Source organism: Petaurus breviceps, unplaced genomic scaffold (assembly GCF_028583685.1).
Source record: "Petaurus breviceps papuanus isolate PSGF00001 unplaced genomic scaffold, PetGlider_PUasm1.0 176, whole genome shotgun sequence".
NCBI classification, from domain to species: Eukaryota; Metazoa; Chordata; class Mammalia; order Diprotodontia; family Petauridae; genus Petaurus; species Petaurus breviceps.
This window is the reverse complement of record NW_027185771.1, coordinates 17,959,133-17,976,306: the sequence shown is the minus strand read 5'-3', so window position 1 is coordinate 17,976,306 and position 17,174 is coordinate 17,959,133. Positions and strand designations below refer to the sequence as shown.

At 42.8% G+C, this 17,174-nt stretch overlaps 1 protein-coding gene and 1 pseudogene across 1 annotated transcript; both read left to right on the top strand.

Moving 5' to 3' along the window:
- Window positions 1–506: 506 nt before the first annotated feature.
- Window positions 507–6,852, top strand: PDP2 (pyruvate dehydrogenase phosphatase catalytic subunit 2). Its single transcript, XM_069085821.1, has 3 exons — window positions 507–641; window positions 1,555–1,722; window positions 2,708–6,852. Exon 3 carries the CDS (start codon window positions 2,763–2,765, stop codon window positions 4,356–4,358), a length of 1,596 nt encoding a protein of 531 aa, XP_068941922.1. The 5' UTR covers window positions 507–641; window positions 1,555–1,722; window positions 2,708–2,762; the 3' UTR covers window positions 4,359–6,852.
- Window positions 6,853–14,064: 7,212 nt separating this feature from the next.
- Window positions 14,065–15,002, top strand: LOC138159606 (peroxiredoxin-1-like; annotated as a pseudogene).
- The last annotated feature ends 2,172 nt before the right edge of the window (window positions 15,003–17,174 follow it).

Sequence of the window (17,174 nt, the reverse complement as noted above, 5' to 3'; positions counted from 1 at the left end):
CGTCCTCGGAGGCCTTGATTTGACTCCTCTGAACGAAATGACCTCTAGGGTTTCTCCTAGCTCTGACGCTGCGCGTGCAGATAGCCTATGGTCTGAGGTCACTGCCAGCTCGGACAGAGTGTCCAGCACTCTCCATTCCGAGGTCAGTGTCGCCCTGAGGTCGCCCTAGGGTGCCGTCCCTGCGCCCTCCCCTTCCCCAGCCCCGCTCGGGGTTCAGATGTAGCACAGACTTTCTTCTATATTTCCAAACCTCCTCTCTCCCCAGCCCAGGCGTTTTCGGTTCAGTTCCGGGCATCAGCGGCGGGATGGGGAGGTGAGGGGTTAATGGCCGCGCCCCCGCCCCGCCCCGCCCCCACCCAGGGCAGGCGGGGTGAGCGAGGTAAGGCGAGGGGACGAAGCCTCCGGCCACCCTCAGCCGGCTCTTCCCATTGGGCCCCGCCCCTAGCCGTCACCGGCGGGGCCGCTCTCGCTCGACCAATGGCAGAGGCGCGTGGAGGCAAGGAGGTGGGCGTTGCTGCTCTCTTCTTCTCTGCCGGGAGTCCGGGGTAGGCAGGGGGAGTTGAAGCTGTCGGTGTGGAGGAGAAACCTGGGGACCTGACGGGAGGTGTGCTTGCTCTGCGACTGCGGCTTTGCTTGTTCAGGTGCGGCCGGGGCACTGCGGGGGGGCGCCGGGCGGGGGGAGGAGGGCGCGCGCCGGGCCGGCCGTTGATCGAGGCTCCTCCGTCTCCGCAGCAGCTGCGCCCTGACCCGGGGCTTCCCGCGGCCCCTTCTCGAGCCGCCAGCGCGCGGTGGCGGTGGCGGAGCCCAGGGCAGCCCGCGGCGGGGCTGGAAGGCGGGCCCCAGGTCAGTGGGCGGGGCCGCCGGGCTTGGCTGCCCGCGATGGAGGCAGGGACCCTGCTCCCCCTGCGCTGAGCCCTACTCGGTAAGCGCCTGAGAGACCCTCCTGTTTTACAGCTGGGGAAACTGAGGCCCAGACGTGCCCGGGGTTGCACTGTCTGCATCAGTCTGGCTTCCGGCCCAGGCCGGGCGATCAGTAATTCACCTGGGCTTAGGAGCAAAGCCTGGACCAGGCTGCTGTGCCAGGGTTAGCCATCATTCTCAACCTCAACACCGCCCCCATCCGCGCTCCCCTCCCCCGACACCCACTTCCAACTCATGCAAAGTTCGAGGTAGCCCAGCCTTACTGGACCCCCGACCTCTGACCCCCTTTTGTCAGCACGGAGCTTTTCCAGGTATAAAATGCCACCCGGGCGCCCCTTGGCTAGGGCCCGACGCCCTCCTCTCCCACCCATTTTTTTTTTTTTAAGCAGTCGGGGTTAAGTAACTTGCTCAAGGTTACACGGCCAGCTATTTCTGGGTGTGGTGCTAAGTATCTGAGCCCGGGATTCGATCTTCAGGTCATTCCAACACTGGAGCCGGTGCTCTTACTCGCTGAGCCACCTGGCCACCCCTTCTCCCACCCATTTTGCAGATTAGAGCACCAGGTTCAGAGCCTTGAGTGATTCCCCCAAACCCATGCAGCTGCGGACTCTAACCTGTATCTTTCTCCTGTAGACCCTGCCAGGACCAGAAGAGCCCTGGCCCTGAGCATCAGTGACCCTCCAGGCCCAGACTCTGGGTGTGTCTGGTGGAGTTTGCTTTCCAAGTGAGGTTAAGCTGAAGGAGGAAGCTGCCTGCCCTTTGTTCTCTTCCACCTGGAGGTGATGAGTGTGGTGGCAAGGGGTAAGTAAACCAGCCTTGCCTTTCCTGGACTCAGAGCTTGACCTTTGAGGGGATTGAGCCAGTTTTTCTGAGGGTCATCTGGGAGTTAGCCCAGTTAACCTGAGGCCTGTCCATTAGATGGAGGCTTGGTGATCCAGGAGTTGGTGGCTTTTGTTTTTGAAGCTTGGTTGCTTTTTAGATTTGAGCAAGGGACAAATTTATCCAATATTTTCTGCATTTCAGTTGGGAAGATGGGATAGCTTTAGTCATATTTAATGACTGTGGTTCCAGAATCTTGCTTGTCTTTTCCTTACAAGTTAAAATATATAGTGGGGGAGTGGCCAGGTGGCTCAGGGAGTAAGAGCACCAGCTCCAGTGTCAGGATGACCTGGGGATCAAATCTGGGCTCAGATACTTAGCACCACACCCAGAAATAACTGGCCCGTGTAACCTTGAGCAAATTATTTAACCGATTGCTTAAAAAAATAAATAAATAAAATATATATTGAGTAGGAATATTAGTATTTAAGATAGGGATTCACTTCATCATCTCTCAGTGCTGGTTCAAAGCTTTCATTTTTGTTAAGTTGTTTCAGTCATGTCCAAACCCATAACCCCATTTGGGGTTTTCTTGGCAGAGATACTGGATTGGTTTGCCATTTCCTTCTCCAGCTCATTCGACAGCTGGGGAAATTGAGGGAAACAGGGTGAAGTGACTTGCCCAGGGTCTTACAGCTAGTAAATTTGAATTCAGGTCCCTCTGGCTCCAGGTCCAGCATTTATTCACTGTGCCACCTAGCTAGGCCCAGGTGAGTTAAATGACTTGCCCTAGAGTCCCACTGGGGGTCACTTTCGGATCTGGGCCTGATCTTCTGACTCCAAAACCAGCACTTAAATGTTTTGAATTCTAAAGGACAGTGAAATAATTTCAGTATATATTTGCATGTCTTATTTCAAGAATTAAATCTCCTTAAGCTTTTAAGTTTTTAATTTTTTTGATTTTCAGGTTTAAAAAAATCTGGTTCTCCTGAAGGAATAGCCCTATCCAGTCTAATTTCATAATGTTTCATGCTGTGACCTGTGGGATTTTAAATTCGGCCAGAAACATTGCCACCTTACAAGGAAAAAGACATTTGTATTCAAGATGCCCCCAAAACAGGAATAATTTGAAATGGCAGTTTTTTTCTAAAGGGCTATTTAAATCAGCAGTAGATTGTGATCCACACAATAATGGCATTTTTATACAAAAAGCTTTCAGACACACTTCCACTGAAGAAGATGACTTTCATTTGCAGCTCACACCTGCCCAGATAAGTGAAGTCTTCAGAGGTGGTGAATCATCACATAGAATTATCAAACATGAGGGCAGACCTCCCAATTCAGTGTTAAGGTTTGAAAGTAACCAGTTGGCAGCCAACTCTCCAGTTGAGGACCGTCAAAGTATAGCAACTTGCCTCCAAACTAAAGGAATGATGTTTGGTGTCTTTGATGGGCATGGGGGCCATGCTTGTGCCCAAGCAGTAAGTGAAAGGCTCTTCTATTATGTTGCCGTGTCCTTGATGTCTCATCAAACCCTGGAGATGATGGAAGATGCCATGGAGAGTATGAAACCTCTCCTGCCTATCCTTCAGTGGCATAAGCACCCAGGGGACAGTCTTTACAAGGAAGTTACTTCTGTGCACTTTGACCATCTCCGCGTCTATTGGCAAGAGCTGCTTGACCTGCATATGGAAATGGGACTCAGCATAAAGGAAGCATTAACATATTCCTTCCAGAGATTGGATTCTGACATCTCTCTGGAAATTCAGGCTCCCTTGGAGGATGAAATGTTGAGAAACCTCTCCCTGCAGGTTGCATTTTCTGGTGCAACAGCCTGTATGGCTCACATTGATGGGATTCACCTACATGTGGCAAATGCTGGGGACTGTCGTGCTATACTTGGTGTACAGGAGGAAAATGGGGCATGGTCTTCTATGCCCCTCACCCGAGACCATAATGCCTGGAACAAAGCTGAACTCTTAAGGCTAAAGAAGGAACACCCAGAATCTGAGGAGAGAACTATCATTGTGGATGATAGGCTGTTAGGCGTTCTCATGCCTTCCAGGGCATTTGGTGACGTCCAGTTAAAATGGAGTAAAGAACTGCAGCAAAGTGTCCTCCAGAGAGGTTTTAATACTGAGGCTTTGAATATTTATCGGTTTACGCCTTCTAACTACTACACACCACCTTATTTGACTGCAGAACCAGAAATAACTTACCACAAATTGAGACCTAAGGATAAGTTCCTTGTTATGGCTTCTGATGGACTGTGGGATCTGCTGGGTAATGAGGATGTGGTTAGACTTGTTGTGGAGCACCTTGAGGCCAGTAGGCAGAAACCCGAACTGACTGAAAAACCAACAAATTTGGGCCTCATGCAAAGCCTGTTACTCCAAAGAAAAGCCAAAGGCCTTCATGCCCCTGACCAAACTGCTGCCACTCACCTAATAAGGCATGCCATTGGATGCAACGAATATGGAGAGATGGACCAGGAGAGGCTTTCTGCCATGTTGACATTGCCAGATGATTTAGCAAGGATGTATAGGGATGATATCACAGTTACAGTGGTTTATTTTAATTCGGACTCAATTGACATGTTTTGTAAAGGGAGTGAGTAAGTCTCTACCTCTCCTCCCACCTATTGCAAAGTTGATTCAAATGTTGGGATATGGAATTTTTTTATTTATCAAATTTGAACTTAACTGTTTAAAAAGCGATGTACAAATGTCTGCTGAAAGTATTTAACTTAATAGATTAGGCTAAAACTAAATTAAATTAAATTAGGTTAAAATTAAAATTAAGTTAGATGATAAAGACAGTGGTCTCAGTTGTGTATCTATTTCCACAAGCACAAAAGAAACCAATTTGAGGTCAGAGCATAGTCTAGTTTAACAAATAGGTTTTTTATAGAGTATTTGAATTGAGAAAATCATCCTGAATAATGCTTGTTTTATGTAAAAAAAAGCTTAATTCTTGGGTCACCATAGAATAAAATATACTAGTAGTTTCTTTTCCTACATTTCCAGGTTACTGTTGAACTCTTCATCAGGTATATAAAAATTTGAAAGTCATAGTTTGTTTAAAAATGAAGTACAACATGATCATTTTAGGTTATTGTCCCTATACTTCTGAACTTGATAATTCTGTCATGATTCACTTGTAGACTTAATGGGATTTAAAGGGAGTTTTCAATGTTACACGTGATTTACAAAGCATACTAAAGCACCATCATTCTGTTCAGTATTATAATATTTAGACTGTTGTCCTTGTGAATACATTTTGTAATGATGTGTTCTTATTTTTTAGGCCCTAGAAAATGTGAGTATGGAAACTTGAAAATAGATCTCTGCATGTATGCCTTAAAATATAAAGGTCTCACTTTTGCTAAGGGCTTCACGTCAAAGGCTCTTTAAGTATCTTCAATTTGTAGAACCTTTTCCCTACCTTGCCCCCCTTCTCCCCTAAGAGTAGATAGTAGAATAATTATGCAAGTGAATTCAGACTCCCAGATTATCCTGAGAACTTTTGGCAGAGATTTTAAATAGGCATATTAACCCTGTCCTGGCTTCTCAAGATCCATCTAACTTAACTTCTTAATGAAGCAGTCTTTCCCTGCTTTCAGCTGTCAGGGTTATTAAGCTTACCTCTTAACTTTGACCAAACCTTCTGTTTGCCATTGCTGACAACATAAAGGGGAAATGATAGTGGAGGGGGAAATTCTACATTTTTGTTTTCTTGCTAAATAGCAACACTTGAAGGAGCAAATTTGAGAGTGTTTAGTAGATGTGACTTGCTTTTCAGTTTTATGGGGAGGAGCAGGCTTTCTTATGAATTTAGGATTTGAATTGAGAAGTGAAAATCAAGACATGGAATTAGAAGCAGGGATGATGAGGGCTGGGGTTGAGGTCAAGAGAACTACTTTCAAACTCTGCCTCTGATGCTTTTTAGCCCTGTGACTTTGATTGACCTGCCTACCTCCTTTGGAATCTACTAAGTCATAGAAGGTCCATTGATAGGAGTTCCTGTGCTGGGAGACCCTCCTATTAAGGAAATCATAGCTCCTTCACCTATATTCAGATATATGGAGTTTTAAGAAGCACTAAGAAGGTGCTATTCATCTCTAAATCCCTAGAGAATCCTAGGCTATCAGAACTGGAAGGATCTTGAGATAGGATCTGTTTCAGCACCTTCATTTTACAAATAATCTGAGACTCAGAACCAGGAAGACACTTGCCTTAAGTCTGATAACAAGTTAGTGACTGAGCTTGGGCCTAGGACTCAAATCAGAGTAGTCTGATTTGGGGACTGATTACCTGAACTGGGGACAAAATAGCCAACCTAGTCTGCTTGTCTGGGGATGGGCTTCCTCTGAATGGTTATTCTTAGAATAGGCCTAGTTATCAAACAGCCATTATCTCTAGAGATGCTATCTAGTGCTGAGTGTAAAAATTAAAGCACTAATTAAAGGGGAGTTTTTAATTGGTGTCTGAGGTGGAGCTGTAGATATTTTAAATTCTACCTTGAAACACATTCATTTGTCTTTGGAATGGTTTGACTTTTTCTTTCCCTCATGAAAATAGAACTTTGTAGCAAGGGCTGTTTGGTGTTTCAACCACTGAGAATGTGCCCACTGTGGATGGAAACAAGGGCCCCACCACTCAGGCAGTGTCCTAGGCATGATCAGAAATACCACCTTTGAGTAAGTCGAGGGACCTAAAAAGGTCCCACTATGAGATGAACTTGAAGACCAATTTTGAGAAAACAAGTTTCTCCCCTTACTCTAGGGAAACAGATGCCCTGAAAGTTAACTAGGAAGTTGTATGTCTTAGACATAAGTTCCCCATCCCCTTTGGGCCTCTATTAGTGTGACTTGACACTGGACTTTCCTGTTTACTTGGTATTTATTAGATTATTGCATCCCTTGGCCCCTGATATTGTGTATAAGTGGCAGTTAAGGATTTGGACAATTTGTTGTTTTCTTCTCATTGCCACCCACCACTCACTGAAAGACTGTTTGTGTTTATGTGGTCTATTTTAGTTTTAACATGGCATTTGGTGCTGTAAATACTCCTTTAAACTTAATTCTGCATCTAATATATTTATTGGAAATAACTAGTTACTAATTTTTTTGCCTAGGCAAATTTGATCCCTGATGCTCATGATAGCCTTAAAATGTCAACTAGTGTGGCTTGCCTTAATTTACTTTCTTCAAGATATTGCTTGAGTCAAGGACCTGTATTTCTGGGAATATTAGTGCTGCTTCTGACTTCTCTGGTTTGACAAAGTAAATAACAATTATTTTCCTGTAAACAATTGAGTGTACTTCTAGTACTGATAAAATTCATGTAACTACCCTTTCCTTTTAGCTTACTAAAGAGATGGGAAAGTCTTTAAATATATATATGTATAATTATAATCTTAGATATTGAGCCATACTTGAACTTGAGTTTAGCACTTGGGATTATAAATATAAGCAATTTATTGAGTAATTAGATGTCGAATCCAGACTTAACTGCAATAATGCACTTTGCAGGCAGGGTGCCTGGAGCTCCTTTGTTCTGCTTCTGAGAAATTTGGTACATTTTTTTCTCTCATTTCATATATTTTCCATATGTACTCTTGGATCTGGAAGGACCAACCAAAAGAGGTAGCTTATATATTCCATTGTGGGGATGGTTGTGAATGTTATATCTAACCTGCCAATTGATTTACCTTCTCTGGCATGTATTTATGTTGGAACTGTTATGGGATGGGATAGGAGGTTAGCAATAAAGTTCTTACCTAGGAGAGAAATTAAAACGTCTAAGGCATATGTTGGACCATGTTTCTCAGCTTGTTTTCAGATCTTTTCAAGATGATTTTGTATTTCAGTGGCAGTGAAGTAGGATTCAAATGATACTGAAAGTTTGTTTTAATTTGGATATAGATTTTGCAAACATAATTTGGTGCTTAACATACTTAAAATTGCACATGTAAAACTCAGGTAGTGTTTGCAATAATCCTTAGGAATTGTTTTATTTACAGATAATTTTTTCTTTGGTTGCTGATAATGATTATGAGCTGAAAATTTTATCAGGGATGATGGTACTAATTCAAAGTTACAATTAATATGGCCAATTAAGTTGCTCAGTGTCAGCTCTCCAAACAGTTTTGTGATACTGCTGACCTGTAAAGTGTGTACAGAAGCACATAATTTATAAGCACATTCTAAATTAAATGCTTTTTTGCAAAATTTGATAAATTTAAACCTATCTTCCCTAGTGTTAATTTAAATGGAGATGTTAATGACTTTTCATTAGTAAACATTAAAAAAATGGACTCTTTTCATGACCAAAATGAAAGGACAATCTTTCTGAATATGAGGAAAATTTGAATATCACTATCTAGTGCGGTTTTCAACCTTCTGATGGTCCCATTAATACAAATGTACCATTGCTGATAATTTCTGATCTATGGGAAACACAGGAACAGCACAGCATTTCCTTAGTTATTTTTAGAAGCCTAGCTAGCTCCCAATATTACTTTCTGCTGGGTCAAAAAAGTCCTTTGAAGTATTGGTTTTGGGGGAAGCAATAGCTGTTACCAGTCTCATATTTAATAGGGTGATGTCCTCCCCACCACTGTGAATGTGAAATGTGATTTGACCAGATGTACTGACTAAAAGCACTTTCTAGTGGACTACATATCTTTATCTCCAAATTCCTCAGGCACCTGCCAGTTTAACTTGCCATGGAGAAAATATAGTTGTCCTGTTTTGTTAAGAATTTACTGTGTTGGGGGCGGCCAGGTGGCTCAGCGAGTAAGAGCACCGGCTCCAGTGTTGGGATGACCTGGAGATAGAATCCCCGGCTCAGACACTCAGCACCACACTCAGAAATAACTGGCCGTGTAACCTTGAGCAAGTTACTTAACCCCAATTGCTTAAAAAAAAAAAAAGAATTTACTGTGTTGGAAGAAATGATTAACAGTACTCCTTAATAATTTATGAAATTTGTATTTGTTATATACAGATGTTCATATGACACTGATTTTTTTCTAACGCAAATATTTAAATGAGCAACTTGTGAATAAAGTGGCAAAACTAATCTTGGCACTTGGATTTTTTTTTTTTATACTGACTTAGTTTTTTTTAAGGGCCTTAGGTTAATAGATTAGGTGAGCTTTTGTTTCACTATCTTTATTTGACCCTGGAAATTTCAACAGACTGTTCAAAGTCTACCCTTAAGAGAAGCTGGATGGATACTCTTGCGTACTTGGTGGCCTGAAGCACGGGAAGTTCCCGTTACAATGTGTTTGCCCTTCTTCCATTAATGTTCAATTTAGTAACCTGAAATAGGAGAGCAGTTGGTTACAAGAGGGCTTTATTTAAAGGACAAATTCTCTTAATTGCATGTGAGGCCTATGAGAACCCACTCAAGTACTTTGAGTAAGGTTTTTTATGTTGCTTTTTCGTTCTGAAATCTCTCTGATGCCATATGATTACAGTATGGTGTTTCAGCCTTCTACTCATGCCTCATAACTAAAAGTTGATCCGTTTTGAGTTTCTTTGAAAATAACTACACTTTTAAGTGAGGGTCACCTCACCTGATACAGATCATTGTTTCTCTGTGCCTTAGTTTAATGAGTTATTGTGACCAAAACAATTTTATCTCCTAGTTGCCAATCCTCTGATGATCAGCTGTGGTCTCTGGTCATAAACTAGCTGGTCCACAGTTAGCAGATGGAGCCTGTTCCTTAGTCCATACTCCAAGTTTCTCCAGCTTGGTATTGCTACATAAATACGGAGTATTAGTAGATTAAAGATTACAAAGCACTTAGAAGATGCTTGTTGACTGAAAGACTTCAGAAAACTCAAGAGTCATCACCCTTCCCCCCACTCTTTTATTATCTTTCTGCTTGTACTGATAGTCTCAGCCCATAATCAAGGTAGTAAAAGTAAAGTAAATAGGGGCAGCTAGGTGTTGGAGTAAGTAAAGCTTGGCCCCCGAAGTCAGGAGGATCCAAGTTTGGTTCTGGCCTCAGACACTTAACACCCACCCACACACACACAAAAACCTAGCTGTGTAACCTTGGGCATGTTACTTAACCCCAATTGCCCTCCAAAAGGGCAAAAAACAAACAAAACCCTATTAAAAGTAAAAAATGAAGTAAAATAAATAAAAGTAAAAAAAAATAATGAAGTGCTGAATAAATGCTTCTGGACTTCTTTAAAAAATTAGATTCATGGGGGCAGCCAGGTAGGACAGCAAGTAAGAGCACCAGCTCCAGTGTCCTGGGATCGAATCCAGGCTCAGACACTTAGCACCTATCCAGAAACACCTAGCTGTGTAACCTTGAGCAAGTTACTTAATCCCAATTGCTTAGGGGCGGCCAGGTGGCTCAGCGAGTAAGAGCACTGGCTCCAGTGTTGGGATGACCTGGGGATCAAATCAAATCCGGGCTCAGATACTTAGCACCACACCCAAAAATAACTGGCCATGTAACCTTGAGCAAGTTACTTAACCCCGATTACTTAAAAAAAAATGTATTCCATGACAATGGCTGACTACTCAGATCAAGGTTTCATGTCACAAGATCAGAAGGTAGATGGGTGTTTCCTTTTCATGAATCTAATTTTTTTTTCTTTTTTAAGCAATTGGGGTTAAGTAACTTGCTCAAGATTACACCGCCAGTTATTTCTGGGTGTGGTGCTGAGTGTCTGAGCCCGGATTTGATCCCCAGGTTATCCCGACACTGGAGTGTTCTTACTCGCTGTGCTACCAGCCACCCCCATGGAATACATTTTGATCAGCGATTTTGTGACTGGGAAACTCTCTGAGAAGTCAGCTATCCAGCTCTCCCAATTTTACAGATTAGAAAACTGAGTTCCAGAGAATCAAAGTGACCTTTACAGTGAGTCAGGATTTGAATCCAGAATCTCTGATTCTTGACCTAGCTTTGGAACCTGAATCTTCTGAAGGCAAATCCAGAGCTCCTAATACTATGCCACACCACCTGTCACTGTCCTGCTTATCAGGAGTCATCAGAAATGACTTCAGTGTAGGGGACAGAAGGTCCTATTCTACCCAGGGTCAGAATCACAAACTGGAAGCATAAACCTGTGGCACTAGCTGCAGGGAGAGCCACTTTGGATTTACACAGACTCAGTGTATTTACACAGACTCGGGGCAGAAGACCTTTTGGGTTTAAATCTACTTTCAATGCCAGTCACATGTGCAGTAGGTTTTCTATGGGGAGGGTAAGGGTCATCCAAGTACAACTTCTTGAAAAGGCTATCCTTGCCCTATGACTGGTTGGCTCTGTGCCAAAAGCAGTGCAACTGCTTTCACTTTCAAATGAACTGAAACAGAAAGGCCTCTATTTACTCTAATGTTTATTTAGTTTGATATTTATTCGAGTAAGTAGGCTACATGGTATAGGGCAAACAGCAGTGGACTTGGAGTGAATCAATAAATGTGTATTAAGTGATTACTATGTGACAGGCACTGTGCTAAGTGCTGGGGATACAAAAGAGACAGCTCCTGCCCTCAAGGAGCTTACTATTTAATGGGGGAGATAATGCAAACATATATATATATATATATATATATATACACATATATATGTATGTATGTATGTATGTATATAAAAGTAAGCTGTATACAGGATAAATAGGAAATAATTAATAGAGGGAAGACTCTACAATTAAGAGGGGTAGAGAAAGACTTCAGTAGAGCCCTGGTTTTATATCTCAGCTCCAACATTTACCAGCTGAATCACTTGGGGTTAAGTGGCAAACCACTTAAAACTCTCTGAGCCTTAATTTTCTGATCTGTTAAATGGGAAGCTTAGTCTTTGTACTACTTACTTGACATGATTATTATGAAGCTTATGTTCTCTCTCTTTTTCAACAGATCTATCTATAGATCTCTATCTATAGATAGATATAGACAGATACCTACATATGCAAAGTGCTTTGTGAACCATAAAGTACTATAGAAAAGGGAGCTGTTGTTAATGATGATTTACAATAATCTCATCTCAGTTCATCACTTGATTACAAGATCCACTTTGACTTCTAGTGACCAGAGACCAGAGAGCAGCAAATAGCTTTATGCTGTTATTGTTGTTGGGTCATTTCAGTCCTATCCTACTCTGGTGTGATCTCATCTGTGGTTTTCTTGGCAAAGAGACTGGAAAGGTTTGCCATTTCCTTCTTTAGTTCACTTTATGAGGCTAGTGAGTGAGACCAGATTTGTACTCACAAAGGTGATTCTTCCTGACTTTACAAACCAAGTGAAAGTTGTGCTGGATACTCAAAGCTCCCAAATAGCCTTCTGGACTACTATAGCAGCAAGCACCCTGGCGTCCCTAGGGTGGCTGCTCACACAGGTTCTTGGATCTGCTTTGATAAAGGAAAGCAACTCAAAATGGATTAACAAGCTTACTTTAATCAGTCAAACATATATCCTTTACCTCGTTCAGAGGAAAAAGGTCAGCACCCTGAAGTATACAGGCAGAATTATCAAGACAAAAACAGATCAAGTAGACAGCTTTCCAAACTGTCCAAGCATTACATCCATACCAAATCAACATCTGGGTTTCAACATCTGGGTTTTTCAAAGCTGGGGGGCTCTGGACAACGGCTTCCCAGAATCCATATCAAATCACAGAACACTTCTCAAAGTGAGCCCCAAAACAAAGATACACATCAGGGCTTATATAGCCTTCTCCTGGCTCAGAGAATGTAACAACCTTATTGACTCACTGGCCAATCAAGAAGTATCTACTGAAAAACAAGCCTCCCAGACCCCAGGCTCCAGGTGCACTTTAACCTAGGGGCAGGGAAGATCTTTCAAATTTACATTCCCATTACAACTACTTGCCATAAGCTAACTTTAGGTTCCTAAACCAAGCCTATGTGCATGCCAATGAACTAAAGTTCTGCTAAGAAGATCTTCCTGAAGTCTTATTTGGTTGATTATCCACCCTAGACCTAATCACGGCATGATATTTCTTTCTGTTCTCTTCTATTCAAAGAATATAATTTAGTCTGCACCCTGATTCCATCACCTTTCTTCCAGGAGGTGGGTAGTTGGTCCTTGGTCCATGACTTATAGTCACTAAGTGTTTGTTACACTATATTCCAGGCATTGTGCTAATACTGGCAATACAAAGAAAAGCAGAGACATAAAGCTTGCTCTCGAGGAGCTCATGTTCTGCCTGGGGAGAGAACTAATAAATAACTCTACGTGTAAATGGGAGGTAATTTTAGAGAGAAGGGACTGAGTGGGGAGACCAGGAAATGTCTCCTGTAGAAGGTAGGATTTGAACTGAGTCTTGAAGGAAGTCAAGGATTAGATGGGTGTGGAGATCACATTTGAGACATGGTAGACAGCCAGTACAAATACCCGGAGTGTTATATGTGAGGAATAGCAAGAAGCCCAGTGTGGTTGGATTACACACAACTGGAAAGGGGTTAGGCATAAGGGCTTTAAATGTCATGGCTCAGTGTTTCTCTACATCCTGACTCATCCTGTCCTAGCCAAACTCAAACTACTGGGTCAGATAGATGGAGGAACTCCTCCATACCTCCTCAAGAAGCAGTAAACACTTCTTTACATTCTCATTACTCATTGTTTCATGCCTTTTAAAATCTGTTAATAGGTCTCTTGGATGTGAACTACTCAGTGACTAGGGTAAAGACTAAAATGGTCTTGTCTTCCCTCAATTCATTTTTTTTCTTGCTTTTTTTGGAGGGGAAAGGCAGGGCAATTGGGGTTAAGTGACTTGCCCAAGGTCACATGGCTAGTAAGTGTTAAGTGTCTGAGGTCAAATTTGAATTCAGGTTCTCCTGACTCTAGGACCAGTGCTCTATTGACTTCGCCATCTAGCCACTGCCTTCCCCCAGTTCTTGTACTTATTTCCAAGCAGAAGACAAAGGTTGTCCTTGGCATCCATTGTTTCTTCTTTCTCTACTTGTATGGCCATTACAGTACTTTAGGTCTCAGCACTTTTCACTTGAACCATTCCAACAACATCCTTATAGGTGTCCCTGGTCCTAGTCTCTCCTTTCCAATTCATCCTCCACAGGGCTGGTGAAGTAGTATTCTTCCTTTTTTTTTTTTTTTAAGACAGTTGGGGTTAAGTAACTTGCCCAGGGTCACAAACTAGTAATATCTGAGGTTAGATTTGAACTCAGGTCCTCCTGACTCCAGGATTTAGCACTCTATCTACTTTGCCACCTAGCTGCCTCAAGCAATTTTCCTAAAGTGCAAGCTTGTCTGTGTCACTTCCCTGCTTGAAAATCTTCACTCGTGGTGTTCTCCAGATCCTCCACGTGTTCGTCCTTCCTCCGAGCTTGTCTGCGGAGCCTTGCTGTTGCTGTCAACATGTCTGCTGGAAATGCCAAGATTGGGTACCCAGCCCCCAATTTCAAAGCTGCTGCTGTTATGCCTGACCGGCACTTCAAAGACATCAGACTTTCTGACTACAAAGAGAAATACCTTGTGCTGTTCTTCTCCTTGAACTTCACCTTTGTGTGCCCAATGGAGATTATTGCTTTCAGTGAGCGAGCTGAAGAATTTAAGAAAATCAACTGCCAAGCGATTTGTGCCTCAGTGGATTCGCACTTCTGAACCTTGCCTGGGTCAATGCGGTAGAGAGGAATGGTGGACTGGGAGCTGTGAATATCCCATTGTTGTCTGACCCCAAATGCACCATTGCTCAAGATTATGGGGGGTCTTAAAGGCAGATGAGGGAATTTCATTCAGGGTTCTCTTCATCATCGATGAGAAGGGGATCCTTCGCCAGATCTCCATCAATGACCTTCCTGTGGGCCGCCCTATAGATGAAACTCTTCGGCTTGTCCAGGCCTTCCAGTTCACAGATGAGCCAGGTGAAGTGTGCCCTGTGGGCTGGAAGCCGGGGAGTGACACCATCAAGCCTGATGTTCAGGGGAGTAAGGAATATTTCTCCAAGTATTCTGTGGAGATGCTCTCTGCAGCCATGGACGGTCCTCCCCGGCCCCTCTCCCTGCCCCCCCTTGGGGCCTGCTGACTCCCTAGCTACTGTCTGCAGAACAAATGTGCTTGATCTTCCCCAACCTTTCAACTGGAAGGTCTTTGTAGCAGGAGCCCAGGCAGTGTGGGGTAGTTGGGCATGCCCTCTGCTCGCTCGCAGGGCCTGATTCATCCACATCATTCCTCCCTCCCTCAGGGCAGCTGCCAGCTGGCTGAGCCTGCCAGCTCTCTCTCTCTTTCTCTTAATGACCAAGTGCTGTGTTAACAATGTTTGTACCATAGTCACCTCTTTGGGCTCAAGCCCTTCTCATGTTTTGTAGCTCTATTAAACTTGTCCTAAGGAAAAAAAAAAGAAAATCTCCACTCGTTTCTTATTTCCTTTATGATATGTAATTATTGACTCTGACTTCGACTTCACTCTCCCATCTCCTGCTCAGGGTTCTAGGGTTACCCTGAAGGGGTATCACTTCTTTAAGGCTTGCAGCATGGTCCCTCGATGTTAACTTCCATCAATTGGCACCCCAGTTCTACCAGTTAAAGTTATATATATATTTCCCTCCAACACCTAGGAAGAACATTCTCCCCTATACCATCCCCAGAGAAAATGGGCTCTGACTTAATGCAGTTTTTGCATAGCATCATTCCCACCTCCTTCATGTTCAAATGCATCATTGATGTTGGATGAGTTTATATCTCAGCTATTTTTGGTTGGGGTTGCAAAGGTCCCTCCTTCCTCATTCTTTAGGCTATCACTGCTGGACTAGCTGGCTGCTTAATCTGGCATGGACTGCATTCCCAGGCCTACTGGTGGCTTTCTCTCTTAACCTTCTGAAGCTTATCAGATTATAACCACCTTCAATCTCCATCCAAAATAAAAACAAAGAAATACATGCCAAGGCTTCACACCAATACTTCTCTTTCACCAGGACACAGCCAATCAGTCACCAAAAGACCGGCTCAGGCTGTTTTTTGAATTCCCCCCAGTTTTGGCTACACAAACAATCACAAATATTCCTCTTCACCATGTGGTTAGTGGACTAGTTACACTAGTCCAGTTAACTAGAACCAGTTACAGGAGGACTATATAAGCTCTGAAGTCCAGTTGGAGGTTGCATCACTTGATCCCTTTGCTCATGGTCATGAGGCACTGGGCTCACTGACCAGTTCCTTTTATGGATAAAATACAAACTCCTTAGCCTTGTATATAAAATCCATCACAATCTGGATTCAACCTACCTTCTCACATTACTTTCCTTCATATACTCTATGTTCCCACCAAACTAACCTACTGGCTGTTTTCTGAATCCATCATTCCTTCTCCCCAGACTGTCTATGCCTAGAATACTCTCTCACTTCATTCCTTCCTCTTGATCCTCAGCTTCCTTTCACTCTCTGCTCACAGAATTACAAGATTTGAAGGCTAGCCATCTAGTCCAACCAATGTCAGAAGGGAATTCCCATGATAACATTCCTAAAAGGAATTCTTGAAGAGCTCCAAGGAAGAGAAAAACTCTTACTTCTCAAGGCAGCCCATTTCAATTTTGGATAGCTCCAATTTTTAGGGAGCTTTTCCTGATTTCTAATCAAGAGCCATCTTCCTTTGTGAAACCTGGTTTGACTCCCACACTCCAGGTGTTGTGCTCAGTCCCTTCTGATAGATAGTAGCTTGTATTTACTTAGCTCTGTTGCCCAATAGCATGTAAGTTCCTTATGGCAGGGATTATTTTTAAATTTTATCTCTGTCTCCATCACCTAGCATGGTCTCTTGCATATATATACTTTAAAAAATATTTGTTGAATTGAATTATTTTCATGGAGGGAGTGAATATAGTGTTGATTTGAGAGAAAAGAGGGATCAAAGGAGAAACCACCACCTTAGTGGCATGGAAAAATCCTTGGATTTGGAGGGAAAGTACTTGGGCTTGAATCCTGGTTCTACTAAAAACTAGTTGTATCCTGGAAATATGGGGTTCGATCCTATTTTGGACTTTTAAGGGAGCTAGATGGGGTGGGTCAGGAAGTCCTGACTTATAAACTGTGTGACCCTAGACAAGTCACTTAACACTGTTTGCCTCAGTTTCCTCATCTGTTAAATGGGGATAATAATAACATCTACCTCCCAGGGCTGTTGTGAGATTATATTTGTAAAGCACTTAACACAGTGCCTGGCACATGGTAAGTACCACATAAATGTTAGCTATTTATCTAACTTAGCAGGTATGTGACATCTATTTTATTTTTGAAATTTTCTTCCTTTTTCTTTAAAAACATTGATAATAATAAGGTCTGAATTTTTTCCCAAGCTTTTAATATCTTCCCTTCTTTCAGACACTTGGAGAATTTATCCCTGAAAACCCTCAAAATTATAACCTACAGCACAGACCTCCTCTTTGTTTAACTATTCTGAACAATATATTGATTGGTTGTTTTTTT